The sequence below is a fragment of the Dermacentor andersoni genome, chromosome 4 (genome assembly GCF_023375885.2).
Source record: "Dermacentor andersoni chromosome 4, qqDerAnde1_hic_scaffold, whole genome shotgun sequence".
NCBI lineage: Eukaryota > Metazoa > Arthropoda > Arachnida > Ixodida > Ixodidae > Dermacentor > Dermacentor andersoni.
This window is the reverse complement of record NC_092817.1, coordinates 13,660,501-13,676,873: the sequence shown is the minus strand read 5'-3', so window position 1 is coordinate 13,676,873 and position 16,373 is coordinate 13,660,501. Positions and strand designations below refer to the sequence as shown.

The 16,373-nt window shown below is 51.9% G+C and overlaps 1 protein-coding gene across 4 annotated transcripts in view; it reads left to right on the top strand.

The window, feature by feature from the left end:
- The window catches only part of LOC126535961 (uncharacterized), a 146,733-nt gene that overhangs the window by 103,190 nt on the left and 27,170 nt on the right, over positions 1-16,373 (top strand). For 3 of the 4 annotated variants that reach the window (XM_055073407.2, XM_050182839.3, XM_055073408.2), the window contains one exon: positions 14,081-14,340. In XM_055073407.2, coding sequence (XP_054929382.2) covers positions 14,081-14,340 — 260 coding nt within the window. Of the gene's footprint in view, positions 1-1,608; positions 5,351-14,080; positions 14,341-16,373 lie in introns of those variants that run through there. The other variant, XM_050182840.3, reaches the window with a different exon arrangement.

The window sequence follows — 16,373 nt, the reverse complement described above, 5'->3', positions numbered from 1 at the left end:
AGTGAAGAATTAAAACTATAAATCCATGTTTGATGAAAAAAAGCATGGATCACCTTGACCAATACGATCGACAATCTTTCCATAGTGCGGGGTTATCTCGATTCATGTTCTGAGCGGTTGTCTGTCCCTCTGGCCGCTGCGCTCCCGCCGGTTGTGCCCGTAGCGGCCGGTCAGCGTCGTCGTCGTCAACTGTTCGCCCTTTCCAGCTACGCTGGCGCCGCTGCGCAGGTTTTCTCCAAAGCCACGCAGCGGTCGTGGGTCCCCGGCCCGTGCGGTTTCCGGGGCGTTTCGGTTTTCTTGGGAACGGCGACAGACGAACAACGGGTGCAAAGTAACTGCACGTGCAACGTGCCGAAACCGTGTAATATCGGGAAAGATAACACTGCATCATATTTCCAAGGATAAGAAGCAAAACGAGCTGCGGTCGATAAAACTTTGGATTGGGAAGAATGTGGTCGTGTAAAGCTGATACTTCAAGAAGGAAGACTTAAGTGCTATACAAAGTTGCTCCGCGTTTAATGTTTTTACTTAACTTTCTCCCGATTTTGTTGTGACACATTGCTTTAAGACCCTGCGAGTGGAGCTAAAGAGAAATGCTGCCTTCAACAAAGATGCAATTCGGCCGAAAGCCTTGCAGGAACGCGTGTCCCTGACCCATTGGAATATCGCATAATCGCCCCACAGCATGTGAAAACGTAGCCACGCACATTGACTGTATAGAGACAGTGCGCATTGGAATAACTGATCGTCTCGCGCATTTCTTCTTACTTAGCTATTGCTAAGTGCTAACAGTGTTCCCTTGCATTTTCGAAAACTAAACTTACGGATGTCTATCATAGCGGATAACGCAGTACCTTTTCTCCCCCCCCCCCCCCCCCCGGCAGCAGTATGACTGCGAGTTAGCTTAATGCGGTTACGTTGCAAACTACAAACTTTTATCATATCAAAGCAGAAATACTCGACGCGGACCACTGTGCTCGTGGTCTTCGTAATTCCGCAACCTACTATAACATGGCTGGCGGTAAACGCAGCCTCACCTGGTTTTGACAAATTAACAAGACACTTATACGCCGCCAAGCTGGTGCGCGTGGCTTTTGCGTTTCTGACTGCACGAAAAAGGACGGTGTCGCTGAAATGCTTGCCATTCTACGATGCTCATCGACAAACCCTCATAATATGCATGTTCGTTTGCGTGCCGAGACTGGTGGGGTGCGCTGGGAAAGGCCGCGTCGTCGTCGGGACTTCAGAATGGGCCAAGCGGCACACAACAAGCAGTGTGTGCGCGTACGGAGGCGCTCTTGTCCTTGCCGCAGCGGCTGCCTCCGCGCGCGCGTCGCGGATCCTGTTTGGGACGGGAGAGGGGTGCACCAACCCCCCTTCCTTCTCTCCCCGAGCTCCAGGGGTGTGGAGGTGGGGTGCATCGAGGGGTGAGTGCGAACGGCAGCAGACGCTGTGATGAAGGCGAGTGCGAGACGGCCTGCTGGAAAGCTCCGCAATGGTCCGTATTTATATTTCATCTGCCTCCTCGCCGAACCACTTTCCATCGCCACTTTGTGCGTGTTGTAGAGCCGTCAGGCAGCCAGCGCGCTTCGCCGCTGGTGTGTTCGTGTGTGCGCGCGCCTTTCAGGGGGGCCCGACTCGAGAGCAGTTGGTGGTTGCTCCTCGGCCGATGCCTGGCCTGCTGCTCGGCTTCTTCGCTTCTCTCAGTCCCTTCCCGCGGCATCCGTATCACTCGTGACGCAAAGTTGTGTGCCTCCTTCAAAAGCTGCGCTCAACATCGCCTCTGCCGTCGCCATCCTCTTCGTTGCTTGACCTATCTCTGCTGCTGCGGCTGCCAGAGCGCGAGAGGACACGCGAGACGCCCTTTTGTGAACTCGGCATCGTTCGCAGCTGTCGCCGCGGTGCTCGCGCGTGCGTGTGTGTGTGTGTACGCGCTGCACTCTTTGTTTGCGGTGAGAGAGCTGTCGTTTCCCCCCACTTCGCCGGCTGCTGCGAGTTACCGGCTGCTGCAGCGAGCCTCTGCCTCGTCGTCGTCTGCGGTTTTCTTTTCGAAGAAGGAGAAAGACGTCGCAGGATTTCTCGTGCCCGTCTCGCGTGCCGGTGGATTGCGCGCGCTCTTCTCGCGCCGCTGTGCCAAAGCGGCTGGTTGTTCAGTGCTCGAAGCAACGGGCTTCGACGCAGCGTGTGCGTCGGATTCGAGAGAGCGCCTGCCACCCCTCGGCGAAGTTGCGTGCGTGATTGGGGCGACCGATCATCTGTCTGGCAGCCCATCGAGTGCCGCCGGACCTCCGCCTGGCCTTTTCCTTCTTTTGGTTGTGTTGTAGCGTGTAAGCGGCGGCCGCCGCTCTAAATGATGAAGGGCGAGTCCCGGAAGGTTGCCGCGCCTCCGCCGCTGTCACCGGCCGTGGGAAACATCGTCGCTCTGGACGCGCGCTCGACTCAGGGTCGACGCCTTCGCATCTGCCGCTGCTGCTGCTACTCCGTGCGGCTGCTTCCAGTGTTCGAGGCCTGAGCTGCAATCGACGACCCGCCATGTCTTCGTGGCGGAAGAAAATGCGCGTCAAGTGGAACCGCAACTTGGACGGTGGTCCGTCGCCGAGCAACGCTGTCGGCGACGAGGAATCGCCGCTAGGCCTCTTCGAGCGCCGGGGATCCCTGCGCAAGCCGTCGCCCCCGGCCGCCGCCAAAGAAGAGACCTTCAAGAGGAGCTGGTCGTTCCGCATCGGAAGCGGCAGTAGCGGCGGCGGATCCAAAACCAAGGATGTGGCGCCCGGCGGGAACGACAAGAGCGCGTTCCTGCGCATGTTCCGTTTCGGCAAGGACAAGAAAAAAGCCGGCCACCAAGAACCTGGCAGGAGGCGCATGTCGGACGCCGCGGTGACAGAGGCGACGCGCAAGGACGAACTGTCCCAGTGGTCCTCTGTGCCCCTGGACGTCAGTGAATCGCCCGAGGCGAAACGTCGCCAGGAGGCCGCGCTGGTCATGCGGGCGCACACGTTGCCACGCTCTCTGGAGGCTGCCCCCGGCGGCAGCGAGTGTCCAGACGACGACGGCGACGCCAACGCGGTTTGGGGCCTCATCTACTGCGACCCCAAGGCAGAGATGAACGGCGACTTCAGACTGCCGCGCGCCATTTCCACGAGGAACCACGAGTCACGAAGCGGCAAGGTCTTCTCCGACGCGGTGCTTCCCCACTTTCTGACTCCCGGTCACGATCTCGGTGGCGGTGAGCCCGAGCAGGAGGACAAGATGCGAGCACTGAAGAAGCTGCTGTTGAACGGAACGTGCCTTGCGGCGGCGGATGTGCCGAGCGAAGACGCCGACAGCAGCCACTCCGTCGCCAACGGTGCCGTCGTCTTCGAGAGCCCGGAGTCCGCGTCCGCCGACTGTGGCCCGCCTTCGGCCGACAGCGTTCAGGGTGATTTTGGTGCGACTAGTGGCGCTGAAAGCAACACCGAAAGCAAGTTTTCTGTGGCCCACTCAGAAACTGAACGCGACGACGTGCCTAACTTAGCTAGCGAACAGTGCGAACACGAAATCTCGCTATGTGAACAAAACGGTGAACCTACGTCTAACGTCACCTTCGTTGTCGAAGTCAACGAATGCTACCAGGACGACTGTGACCAGGCCGAACAGGTACCCTGCACCGAGAATACTAGAGATGACACGCAGCCACTCGCGGGTACTGAAGACATGTCTCAAGCTTGCGTAGAAAGTCACGATGACGCCTCCGAGGTGTCGCGACCCGAGTCAAACAAAGGCGTGAACAAACAGGCCGCTAACGAAGACACCGAGGCGGCTGATTCCAAACGAAGCTTCCAGAGACAAAGACACGACTCGGCGTCGACCGGTTCGAACTGCGAAGAGTGTCCCGCGCAGGACGAGTTCGAATTCGTCGCCGCGGAGCCTGCGAGGTGCGAGCAGCAGCGGCGAATCAGCCGCGAGACGGTCTCTCCCGTCTCTGACGTTTCCGACGACTTCCCGGCCGACGAGAAAGCCAGCTTCATCTTTCTCAAGCCTGACAACGGCGGCGAGTCCCTTCTGTCGCCCTTGTCGACGCCCGATGACGAACCGCCCGGGGTCCCCTTCGGCAGTCAGCGTGTCATCGACGAAGACTGCGGCGTTCCGGTAGATCAGTACGAAAACGTCTTCTGCAGCGACTCTGATCTGGAGTCCGAGGACCTGAACGACCCCGAAGAAAGAGAAGTAATAATCGTAGACCACCTGCCTGTCCAGGAAACCCAGGACGCCCCGGACGTGTGCGTGATCGGGAACGACATGATCCAGTCCGTGAACTACGAAACCTTCGTGCTGGAAAACGAGGTCACGCTCGGCACGTCTAGCGCCAGTTCCGCTCAGGAAGCGGCGCAGAGCGGCGGCATCAGTGCCGCGCGGGCCGACTCGCCGCAGCTAGCTCCATCCAGCGCAGCCCGCTCGACGCCGCGCGACGCTGTCGAGGAAGCTGACGGAGCGAGCAAGCTGGAGGCGTCCGAGGGAAGCTTTCGGGACAAGGTGCAGTACTTCAACGCCATCAGCGCCGAGCACACCCCGCCAAAATCGGCCGCAGAGGGCAAGCGTCCGCGCGCGTCTCGCATCCCGACCGCATCCCGTCTACCCCGGCCCTCGACTGCTGCTCGCCCGGCAAAGGAGTCCGGAATACCCGTTCTCACGGCGGCGCCTGTACCAGCCAAGCGATCCCGGTTCGGCGCGAAAGTCGGCCATATACCGCAGCCGAGCAGGAACAACGGTAGCGCGCTGCTGCAGAGGCAGGTCACGCCGCCGCTGACAAAAGTGACGGCCCCCGCTCCCACCAGAGATTGTTCTGTCGGCCCTAAAGCGCCGCTGTTTTCCGGACTCGCGAAGAACGCCAAGCATGCGCGGCACGCCGCAGCGGAGAGCGGCAGCTCTGCAGAGGAAGCCCCAAAAGCGCCCACGCAAGAAGCCCCGGGAAAGCTGAGGCGCTCGGGCACGTTCGTCCTCGACGAGCCGGAGCCGACGGACGCTGCGCGGTCGGCTTCCTTGCCGCGAGCCGAAGAGGACGTCGTCGTGCAAGACTCGTCGTCCGCCGCACCCAGGCCCAAACTCCAGCAGCAGCCTACTCCCGGAAAGAACGGCAGGGTGGCGTGCTTGACTTCGGATAGCGCCCAGAAGCGGCGTGCACTGTCTCCCGTCGTTGTGCTCGCCGTCGAACCCGTCGTCACGGTGGTGCACGATGCCGCCATGAAGGTGGTGGCCGCCCCGTGTGCTTCCGCGGCCTGTGCGCCGCCCTCGGTGCAGGTGCCCGTGGTCGATTCGACCGACCGCACCCTGCCTTCTGATGGCGACGAGGATGCCGTCTGTTCGTCTTGCAGTAAGTGTTGTGCTCGCGCTTGTGTGTCCGCGTCTTGTGGAGATTTTTGCTCCCGCCTCTATTGTTTGTCTTCGTCCTTTATATCCGAAAAATATTAAGCATATTCTGTAGCGCGGAGCAGAAGCATCATAAGCTGCAGCGTTTCGCCGCGAGATCTGAACCCCATCATTCATCAATGAGCGGTCGGCACCGGTGAAGGATATAGGGATGAGAATAACTCATTTCAGGCGTAATGGCTGCTTTTCGCTGGCCAGCGGCACTCTTTCGGGGCTGCGGGATTTGTGCACTGAGCTGACGGACAGTCTTGTTCAACCGAACCGATGTGGTCACTTAGCTTGGCTCGACCTTGTGTGTCTACATCAGCTCAGCTGGTTGCGGTCTAACGAGTCGCGACGATGTTTCTTGACCCCGGAAAGCTGCTTGCGCGCCCCAACCCTTGCTGCGCATCCTTCCAGATTAAGAGCCGTGCCCCGGGAGATACCGCAATTCATTCGTCTGCCCCGGGAACGACCGGCTTGCCGCGGAAGTAACCTATTTTCCGAGCCGTGCTTAGTTTGTTCTGACAACCCCAGTGGCTTGACGCTGATGGAAGCCGCCTCCGTTTTGGTGCCGCCGTCGGTGGCTCTGTCTTTTCATCGTCTTAGAAATGTACGTCGTCGCGCCACCCCGTCGATGCGTGGCGAAGTTCATTTCGCCCTCTTGTTGTTGTTGCGCGCCATTGTTTGCTCGCCAACTCCCGTTGCACGTCTGTCTCAGCGTGAGCCGCGCACACGTCTTTCTGTCCTTTCGGCTGGGAATTGCGGGCAGGTAGCGATGGTGTGACCCGTGCGATTCAAGTTCTGCGTCTACGTGTTCTCATCCCGGCGGGTTTACTTCATCCGAGAGAAGTACGGCGTTCGTTGACTTGTCCCGCATTCTCCAGCAGCAACTGCCCACAGTACAACTTATCCAGAACAGTATAGCTTTTGGCGGCGTCATACGTCTTAATGAACCGAAATATCTGGCAAACAGGCAATTGCGCAGGCGAAATTAAGCGCTGCAATGCCGTACAGTTCTTGCTAAATCTCTATGGGCTGATTTTCGATCTGTTCACAAGTTTATCCAGAACACTCATACATTGACATTAGCGGACGCGTAATGGACGCCACGCAATGGAATTTGTGCTCTGCAAGATCTCTAGTCTTGATGTGGTAGTTCTTTGAGATAATTGGTCAGTGTTCGTGCCATCTACAGACCTGTGTCGAACGCCAACTTGCAGTGTGGAACGTGAATATGTGATCAGCATATTGGAGGCTGTCTGCCAGGATTCTGGCTCCGGCAATCAAAACGTCGGCTCTGACTTGACGCCCGCCTATAGTACTAAAACTTCATTTTTGACTTGACGCCCGCCTATAGTACTGTTTCTCATCGTTTTTGTCGTTATCAGGTAACGACAGCAAATAATTTATATGTTCAGGCGGGCACGAATCGACGCACCTTGTAAGGTAAAGTGGTAGTGCGTAGGCCCAGCTTGCGGTGGCATCAACAAACCCCCGCGCAATCTGCGCCCGTTCTTTGCCGGCAGAGCAGGCATCAATTTTTATAAAGTCAGTTTGGCAAAGCGCTGGCGAACAAGGAGAAGCTATCAGTAGCGCGTACACATTCCGTGACCGGGCGATCAACCAAAGTTGTGGTCTGCGGCTCCCGCGCTGAGCGCGCTCGATCAAAATTACCCGATTCCGTCTGGCGTTGAGCCGCCGGAGGCGTGGGGGCGCCGCCGCAGCTGTTGTGGGGCGCGGCTTGACCTGCTTTGCTTTCGGCGGTCTCTCGAAGGGCCAGGGAGAGCTCGCTCTCTGTTTGGGCTTCACTTTGTAATCGAGTCCGGCCGCCGCCAAGAAAAGCTCGACCTGATTGACGCGCAGCCGAGACGGCTTGCAGACAAACGGGCCGCTCACGATGGCTCTTTTTCCCGATCTCGCCCGTCCGCCCGCTGAAGACTGTTATTGTAAGGAGCGTACCTTCTCCTCCTCCTTTGCACTGTTTGCCTGCCCGCTCTGTGTGGGCCGCGTTGAGGCGGCCAGCTGCGAGCCCCCTTTGGAGGCAGGTGCACGCTCTGCTTGTCATCCAACTGGCCTCCGATGCGTGTGTAGGTTCGCAAACTCCGGCACATTGCCTCGTCGCCGCATGAGAACCTATCTCTATGCACTCGGTTTCGCAGTGACGTAGCACTGGAGTGACCGCTGTGCACCTGACGTCGCCAAACGGGAGCGCTGTCCAGTGAATGTGCGTCCGTGTACTGTATGTACCCTGTTTGCAGCACTGTGGAAGCTGCAGGACTCCTTAGTCAATAGGAAGCCAACTGCCCTCCGATAGGTGTTCGTCCGCGCCGCGTCGTCAGCTGAGCGGCTGCTGAATTCGCAGTATAGGATGTGCATGCGCAAAGGTACTTACATGTCGCGTATCGCTATAACTTATCGTGTACCAAGCAAAAACAAATGGCATTAATCAGACAGTTAGCCCGCAGCTCTATTCCGCTGTGCAAGGATATTACGCCTGGTACCTTCGCTGCGAACTCCGCGTGTAAGTATACTCCGCGTGTCACCCATGTGGTGACCCGTCAGAACGCTACCTCCTCAATCTCGAGCGCCAAAGCACGCATCGTATCTTCTCTAGGATCGTATTGTTGTGAAACTGCCTTTAGGTCGCGGCGCCCTTGACCTACCGAGGCATCAGTGTGTAGCAGATATTTAAGGACGCGCGGGCAAAGATATGGCACGGCGATGTAGGCCGGCAGGCGCTGTGCATTCTGTCCTTGCTCTTGCGTCTTATCCGCAGCGCCGATTTCTCAAGAAGCATGGCCCAAGCCTGTCATCCATTGTCTCCGTTCAGTGCAGTTGTCAGACCTAACAGACCGCCGGCCCGGGCGCTGCTCCCTGGCTCCCGCCTATGCTACCCTTCGCGCGTATGGGGTAAAATTAGGCTTGGTGTGACCAGTCTTCTGTGATGTGCGGAACTCTTCGCGAAAAGTACATGATGCATTGAAAGGAACACCAGCTCGACGCTTTTTGGCAACCTAAAATGCTACATCAACAAAAAGCTGTACATTGAAGTTAATAACGCCGCTTTACCCTCCGTGGTTGCTGCGCTGCTAAGCACGACGTCTGCGATCAAATTCCGGCCACGGCGGCCGCATTTCGATGGGGGCGAAATGCAGAAACATCCGTGTATTGAGATTTAGGTGCACGTTAAGGAACCCCAGGCAGTCAAAATTAATCCGGAGTCCCCCACTACGGCGTGCCTCATAATCAGATCATGGTTCTGGCACGTAAGATCCTTGTCATTTACAACGGCGCTCATTGGGATATAGATGAATAACATGGCTAACACGTTGTGCTTTTCACATGGAGGTCAACCTGAGCGGTCGGACTGGCGCTGTGGATGTTCCTAACGGAAGCTGCGCAGGAAGTCCGACTTCTTCCGCTTACCCGCGACGGGTGCGCGCGATGAATTAAACATCGGAAGGAACTGGTGCGTGCGGCTGTCTCCCGTCTGTGTGAAGCAGCGGCAGCACCTTTCGTGTGGTGGCTTGGCGGAGCCTCGTCCACGCTTGAGCGGCGCTATCTCCGCTGGGCCCCGACGAACGGCACCGGTCGACCTGGGACCTACCTGTTCCCCCCCTTGGCCTTCGGGGTCGCTGACTTCTTCGGAAACGTCGCACGTGGACCTAGTACGTGTGTGTGTGCGCTCACGCTCGCTCGTCTCACGGTCGCGTGTGCATCCATCCCACAGCTTCCCGCTGTGACCCGCGCGGCACACAGCATGCTGGCACGTCGCTAGCTAAGGTCACGTGCTTTCTTTCTTTCGCTCCCTGTCTCCAGAGCGAAAGGAGCACTTGTCCTTTGTCGTTGACTGCTCGTTCATTATCTCCTGGCCGTGAGTTACGGGTCTCTCCGGCTTGTTTGTCGCCGGCTCAAGTTCCGCTGTGCGCGTGCACCCGGCACCAGTCTATGGCGGCGTGGTTGCCTCTTCGTTGTTTGTCTGCGGGCTCTGCAGTGGAAGGAGGCATTTCATATAGAGCGGCGGACGCTTATGTGTCGCTAGTGGATGGTTATCAAGTGACAGGTCACGATTTTTCTTACTTTGTGTGTTGTTCCAATTAACGGCCAGAGTGAAATATACACCCGCCCGTCTCGAAAGTGAGGCCTCAAGTGAAGTCAACAGGCATGGGGCGCGTGGATCGAATCTCTAACTTGTCTGGAGTGTGACATCTGGTACAGAACCTGCGGTTGTGTCCGCGGTGTTCCTAATATTGTTCGCGGGTTCGTGTTACTCAGCTAGGGCTTCACTTGAAAGTGCATGGCGCTGCAGTGATGGTCTCGTTTTCTTTTACTTCAAACAAAGTTGGGCTTCCCAGCTGGGTTTCCACGTGCCGGCTAACGCTCTTCGCGCCCCAGTCGAGACGGTCTTCGCCTTGCTCACCGCGCGGCTCTCCCCCTTGTTCGTTTATGTCGACGCAATCGCTCACTGTCTCGCGTCGTGACTAGCTTCTCGTGGAGACGGTGACGTCCCGAACCCTTCCTCCGCTTGCCGTCATTTGCTGAGCCTGTGGACACTGCCGACATCGTGCGTGTTCCGCGCCCCTTTTCCGCGTCTTTCGACTCGCTTCGTTTTTTTGCTGCTCTCGCCGATACCGCCGGCAGGTGTTACTCTGCCAAGAACATTCGCGCAAAAGCAAAAGTCACGTGTGTGTGTGTGTGTGTGTGTGTGTGTGTGCGCACATGCGCCTTTTCTTTGTTCGTTTTAATCTAAAAGCGCCCTTCCTTATGAGAAAGCGTCGTTCTTTCAGCGCGAGCAGTGCCGCACCTTCCACGTTGCGCGACAACCTCTTTCTTGGGAGAACCGTTTTCTGATGGCGAACCAATTTCACTCGGAGGAGGCGTCGACGTCCGCGGGACGTCCGGTGTGCCTTTCTTCTGTCCTACGGAGCAGTCGACGGGACCCGCGAGGGAGAGAGGCCTCTGTCTTTTTTGCGGACCGGGCGTGACTGGAATAGAAGTCCGCGAGGACCTCGCGGCACGACGTCGTGCCTCCCTCCGTGTCCACCCTTGCCGCTGCCTCGGAAGACGTGCGACGCGCACACGCCCGCGCGCTTTTTCGCGCTCAAGGCTGTTTTAGCGCGCACGTCTCCTTGCGGCGTTTCGTGCAGCGTTGGGACTGCGGCATGCATAGCAGCTCCAATCAGTAGAAGCAAGGCACGGTCACAGCGTCAGACTACGCGCAATGTAACACGTGACGGCTGTCGGGCGTCCTTCGCGACGCATGCGTGCTCGCTTGCGAATCTGCGTACGACGGCGCACTCCTTCGTGCGTGGGGCAGAGTTCCGCTTTCGTTCGAGGCGTTGTGCGCGTGTCCATTTGACTTCCGCCCTTCCGAGTTCGTTTGCGCTCGCAAAGTTTGACGTCTGCTTAGCTCCGGCGACGTTTTTCATCCGAAGGCGCCGCCCTTCCTTATGGGAAAGCGTCGTTCGTTCAGCGCGAGCAGTGCTGAAAGAACTGCTCTCGCTGAACTTTTGAACTTCACGATGCACGACATCGTGAGGTTGCCCTACGGACACGAACATGCATTATAAGACGCACACAAGATAGCACAAGGGGCAGCACTAGCCCCACCTTTGCCCAAAATTTCTATCAGGATGCAGCCCGCCAAGCCCACTCTTCCCCATCTGGCCCTGGCCAAGTGGGTGCCCCCTCCTCCCTAAAAGAAAAAAAAATCCTGGCTACACTGCTGCCACACTGGTGTGAACGAGCCTCGCATGCAGAGCTTCGCACCCTTTCTGCGTGTGCATAGGAACAGTCAGTGAAGGAGTATGCGGGGCGTCTGACCTTGGCTTCTGCTACTGAGAGACGAGGAATATATGGGTATAGATCTCGCATGTACGCGACCATCTTATGGAATGTTCCTTAAGAGGAAGCTTTAGCTCGGGCCCAACTCTGACGTGGCCTATTCAAATACACGTATAATGCAAAAACACTTTTCTGAGATAACCCCTGGAGCGATTTCAATGAAATTTGTTATATTTGAGAGTGAATGTTAAGTTCTAGTGACTGTTGGAAGTGGAATTTCGATTTAGGGCCTGAATTTTATTAAAAGGATTTTCAAAAATTCGAAAGTTAAAAAGAAATAGATGCACGAAGTTTAAAAATGAATAGCTCTGCATCAAAAACAGATATTGCGGTTCTGTTAACGGCATCCATTAGATCATTCAAAGCGGACAAATTCGATATGTCAATTTATATCTTACGTGAATTTGTTACGTTGTGTACAAGGGTCCTGCAAAAGCTGTATTTACATATTACTAAATTTCTTTAGATTCACGTGTAACCTATAAATTTTGTCTGCTTTAGATGTACTATTAAATGCAATTTAAAGAATAGTGATATCATTTTCACTTGCTGAGTTAGAGAGTTGTAAACTTGATAGTTTCGTTTTCTGAAAATTTGTGACTTTTGCCAATTTGTAATAACAAATTAATGATCTAAATCGAAAATTGGAAACCGACAGTCACTAACTTCTTGTTTTAAATGCAACAAACCTCGTCAAATTTGGTGCAGTGGTTGCCGAGAGAAAAAAATTCTCCTTTTACATGTATTTTGAGTATTTAGGTAGGAGCACCCGAGCTAAAGCTTCCTCTTAAGTGGAGTCTGAATCAATGTCGAACTTGAACCTATTTAACTGGCCTCCTTGTGGTATGTCCCATTGCAGCTTGTCTTGCATTAGCCATTACATGAGCCCAAAATGTCTTTATGTGACCTATTATAATATGTATTTGTGGGATCACTTATATAGTACATATTTCTTGAAAAGGATCCATTTAAGAGCCTTAACCCTCTGTAACGAGGTGTATACTTTTGACAAAATTCGTGAAATGTTTTGTGTGGTATCAGTGAGTGAGGTGCCTAGAATTAGTATCAAACCGTTTATTTTAATAAAGTGGGGCGTATTTGTCCCACTGGCACTAAATGGTTTTTCTAAAAAGTGGGACATGCATGTCCCATTGACCCTCTAGAGTCTCAATGCAACATAATTTATACTCTCCTCGTGCACCACAACACTTGATATTTTTTGTGTGGTATAAGTAAATGAGGTGCTTAGAAGTTGTTTGCAACTAATTTCACTTATGCACAACTCAAGCACGACAGACCAAGTGGCAAAGCGAAGGCCGTACACAAAATGTTTCTGTGCATTTTTTGCCAGAGCTCTGAACACCAACAGCATCAGTGCCTTTTTCACATGCTTTCTAAAGGGCGAGTTTTGTGGACTTGCTATCGGCTCAAGATACAAAAATGGGTGCTTATTGCAAGTGAAAGGTGTAAATTTAAATGCAAGAAAGAGAAATAGCTTATCAGGCATCTTAAGAACTCTTTTCTTGTGAGAAAAGGTGGGCCAAGTTCGGGAAGCATTCCAACAACGAAAACAATCTGTCTAGGTTTTGCACCCTTGCTGTCGGCGAGTACCTATTTCCAAAACTTTACTTGCATGACGTGTAGAAGCCTTTAGATAGAAAGTAGCAGCAAATAAATGAGATAAATGTGCCCCTTTGCTGCTGAGAAGCATTCTTGCACACATTGCAAAGTGGGACATATATGTCCCATCATCCTACAAATGATTATTGCATGTATGACTTCTCAAGATAAACTTCTCAAACTGTGTGTGCTTAAAGGGGACTGTGGTAGCTAACAGTCGATTTTGACACCTTTCTTACTTTTATTCATTAATTCAGTTTTAGCATTCATTCTGCTTGTAGCAAGCAGTGGAAGTTCGTTTCATATATTTAGAAAAATACTGCTGAAGAATTATCAGAAATGCAAGAAAATTTGTTGTACATTCCTTTGCTATTTCTTGCCAAATAAAAAAAGCCTTCTCAGTCTATGCTTTACTTTTTTTGTGTGTGTGTGTGATTGCTGAGGAGCACAATAAAAGTTTCTTTCTGCATGCCTTAAACATTTATGTGCTGCACTTTCTCTAGAAATGTCTTGCTTGTTTATTGAGCACAGGAATTCACTTTTCTTCTTAAGCTTAATGGTCAGTTTTATTGCACAAGTTGGGTCCTTGCGAACATGTACTGACTGAATAATTATCTTTACTTCTTGCTTAATTATGTTGGGGATGACAATGTCAAGATGCTAAGTGTTCGGGCCAAAGAAGAAAACAAACGTTGTTCTGACACCAGTACACAATTAGGTAAAGCTCAGCGCACATGAAGTGCCAAAGAGAAGTAGCTTTGATCACCGCGACCCCCTCAAAGTGGTAACTCCCTTACTCTGTACGGTTCACCACAGAGGCTTGACTGCTATGGCTATGCTGCACTGCGGATCACAAGTTTGCAGGTTCTGTTCCTTGCCATGGTTGCTGCATTGTGATGTAGACAGAAAAAATGGCCGCATGCAGTGATACATTGGCACACATTCAGAAAAATCAGTTGGTCAAACTTAATATGGAGCACCCATATCATCAGTCCACAACTTCGCTGCAATGGACTCTCATGTATTGCAGACAAACATTACTCTTTGCATAAATGTGCATAAATGAAATTGGATGACTTGCAGTTTTTATGCACACACTATGTAAGGGGAAAAGTGCTGCTGAGCAAGGGTGTAGCAGTTAAAATGTTATGGTTGCGTACCTTAGACGCTTTTTTCTGTCTATTCTATGCACATCTCTCATGCACATTTGTTTGCTTGTTCTACGCAGATGTGAAGAAGGGCACAGCAGGAGCAGCGTCGCGAGTGATTTCTCAGGGCCCTGGCACAGGTCGGCCCAGTAAAATAGGAGAGGTGCGAATCCAAGCCCAGTCCAAAGCTGAATTCACCAAAGAGATCCAGCGACTGGGTGCCCTCTGTGAGTCGAAAACCAAGGAGCTCACCATGCTAAAGTTGCAGCTCAGGCATGCCTCTGCTGGATTTGCCTCTTTTGGTGTCATCATCCAGCACCTCAATGCACAAGTATTGCAGGTATTTCACGGTTCATTCCACTCATCCCAATTCTGAAATGCCATTCTCTTCTACACAGGAGCCCTCTCTCATTAAGTTAAGTGGTTGCACTAAGTTGGTCTAAAAGTGAATGGTTTGGTTTGCTTCCCTGGTTGTAGTTTTCACAATTGCCGCCGCCTTGCATGCATTGAAAAACACGGATTGCAGGTAAATTTGATGCATATGTGGCTACAACATTTAATATAACGGTACTTATTTGGTGGGTTTCAACCATACTTATATTATAAGATTTAGGTTATAAACAGGTTAGTTTATAAATTAGTTTTGCTTTCATTTGCATGTAATTGTTCTTTAAGCACTTCAATCCAAAATAAAATTGTTATATGGCAACTTGAGAGAAAGAACTAACGAAAGAGACTTCCCGGACATCACAGGTACCTGCCCGCATTTGCGTTGCCAACAATGCAAATTTTTGAAAGAAATAGATTGTTACATTGAAAGAAATAGAACAAAAATGAAATCAGGGGCTATATTACACTGAGCTAGTACTGTGTATTTAGCAGGTTGAATACGATTACGATTCGAAAGGTTCTAGTTACAGGTTAGATAAATGGTTGGCCAGTACCTTTGGTGTAAATGGAATTACACTGTTATAATGCGCTGCACAAGCATGAGTAGACAAGAATAAGGGGTTGTCTGTTAGTTTGCAAAATAGGTTCAGAGTGAAATGTAACACATTCGAAGCAACAGTGTTGCATGTGATGATAAGATCAGGAATCTTGTAGAGCTAGAGTAGGTTTGGTTGATGCAGGACACGGGAAATTTAAATTTCTGGGATGCCTTTTGTTCTGCAGTGGTCTTGTACAGTTTTGTCGATTCAGCCCTTACGGGACCGAAAGAATTTGTCCCTTCATCAGGTGGGTCAAAGAGGCAGAAATAAAATGCGGAAATGGGCTGCTCATTCATCTGGCAGTATTTGCCTGATTCTAACGTGCCCCAAAATAGAACACACACACGCTGTTTATTGATTTAAAGCAGAAAACTAACATATAAATAACATTGGAGTTTGTAAATAAAGTAGAAATGTAATGCGCATTGAATATTTTAGCAAGAAAACTGTAATATGCCTCAGATTCTGTCAATCAAACAAAAAAAAAAGATGAAACTAGCTAACTTTTTGCCTTCACAGAATAGAAATTTATTTACACTTAATGTCGATTGTCATCATTCTCAGGCTTTACCTTTATGAACCACTACATGTTGCCCTCTGCATGGTCCGTTGTGTATTTGATATTCTGGTTTTGTCGAACGAGTCCACAACAGTCACAAATGGGATGGTGGCCCCACCTAGTCTAACCATTTCGTTAATTTGCCCTGCAATGAATGCAATTCCTCGGAAAGCCAAAAACATGTGACATGACTTGTTGTTGCTAGCTTAGCAGTAAAATAACTTGTCTTTTGAAATAGCTTTTGCGCTCAAAAACTGAAAGTGGCGTGTCGTCATGCTGCGCAAGAACTTGTTTTTTAATCACATTGTGATGGAAATGGCGCTAGCTAGCATTTCTTTCCTCAATGCTGGCTAGGCTGGCTCCGATAGTAGGCTGTCGCAAACACCGTGAACATAGTTTTGGTTTTGCACGTGATTACACCGCACAAGCACCTTTCAGACCAATTTTCTTAGAAAAAGAGGCACGTTTTAGAATCTGGTAAATACTATCTTTCATTGTGAACTGCCATTTTGTTTAAATATCTTAGGGCAGGCTGAAGATTAGCATTTCCGGCGGATGATGCTTATTTGACACGTTCACTGTCCCCTAAGCGTCGCCAGACAGACGCTGCCGCTATTGGGGTCAAGGACATACATGCTGACCATTCAAGTTCATATCTGGCGAATGTCAAAATCGGTATCAGTGTAATGAACATTGAGGCCAATAAAATCTATTGGCACTGGCTGGAACCCTCGGATTGGATTGAAGTAATTAAAACATTTAATTAATTATAGTCAAATTAATGGAACACTGCTGCATTAGGCTGATGACAATTGAGTGAGTGAA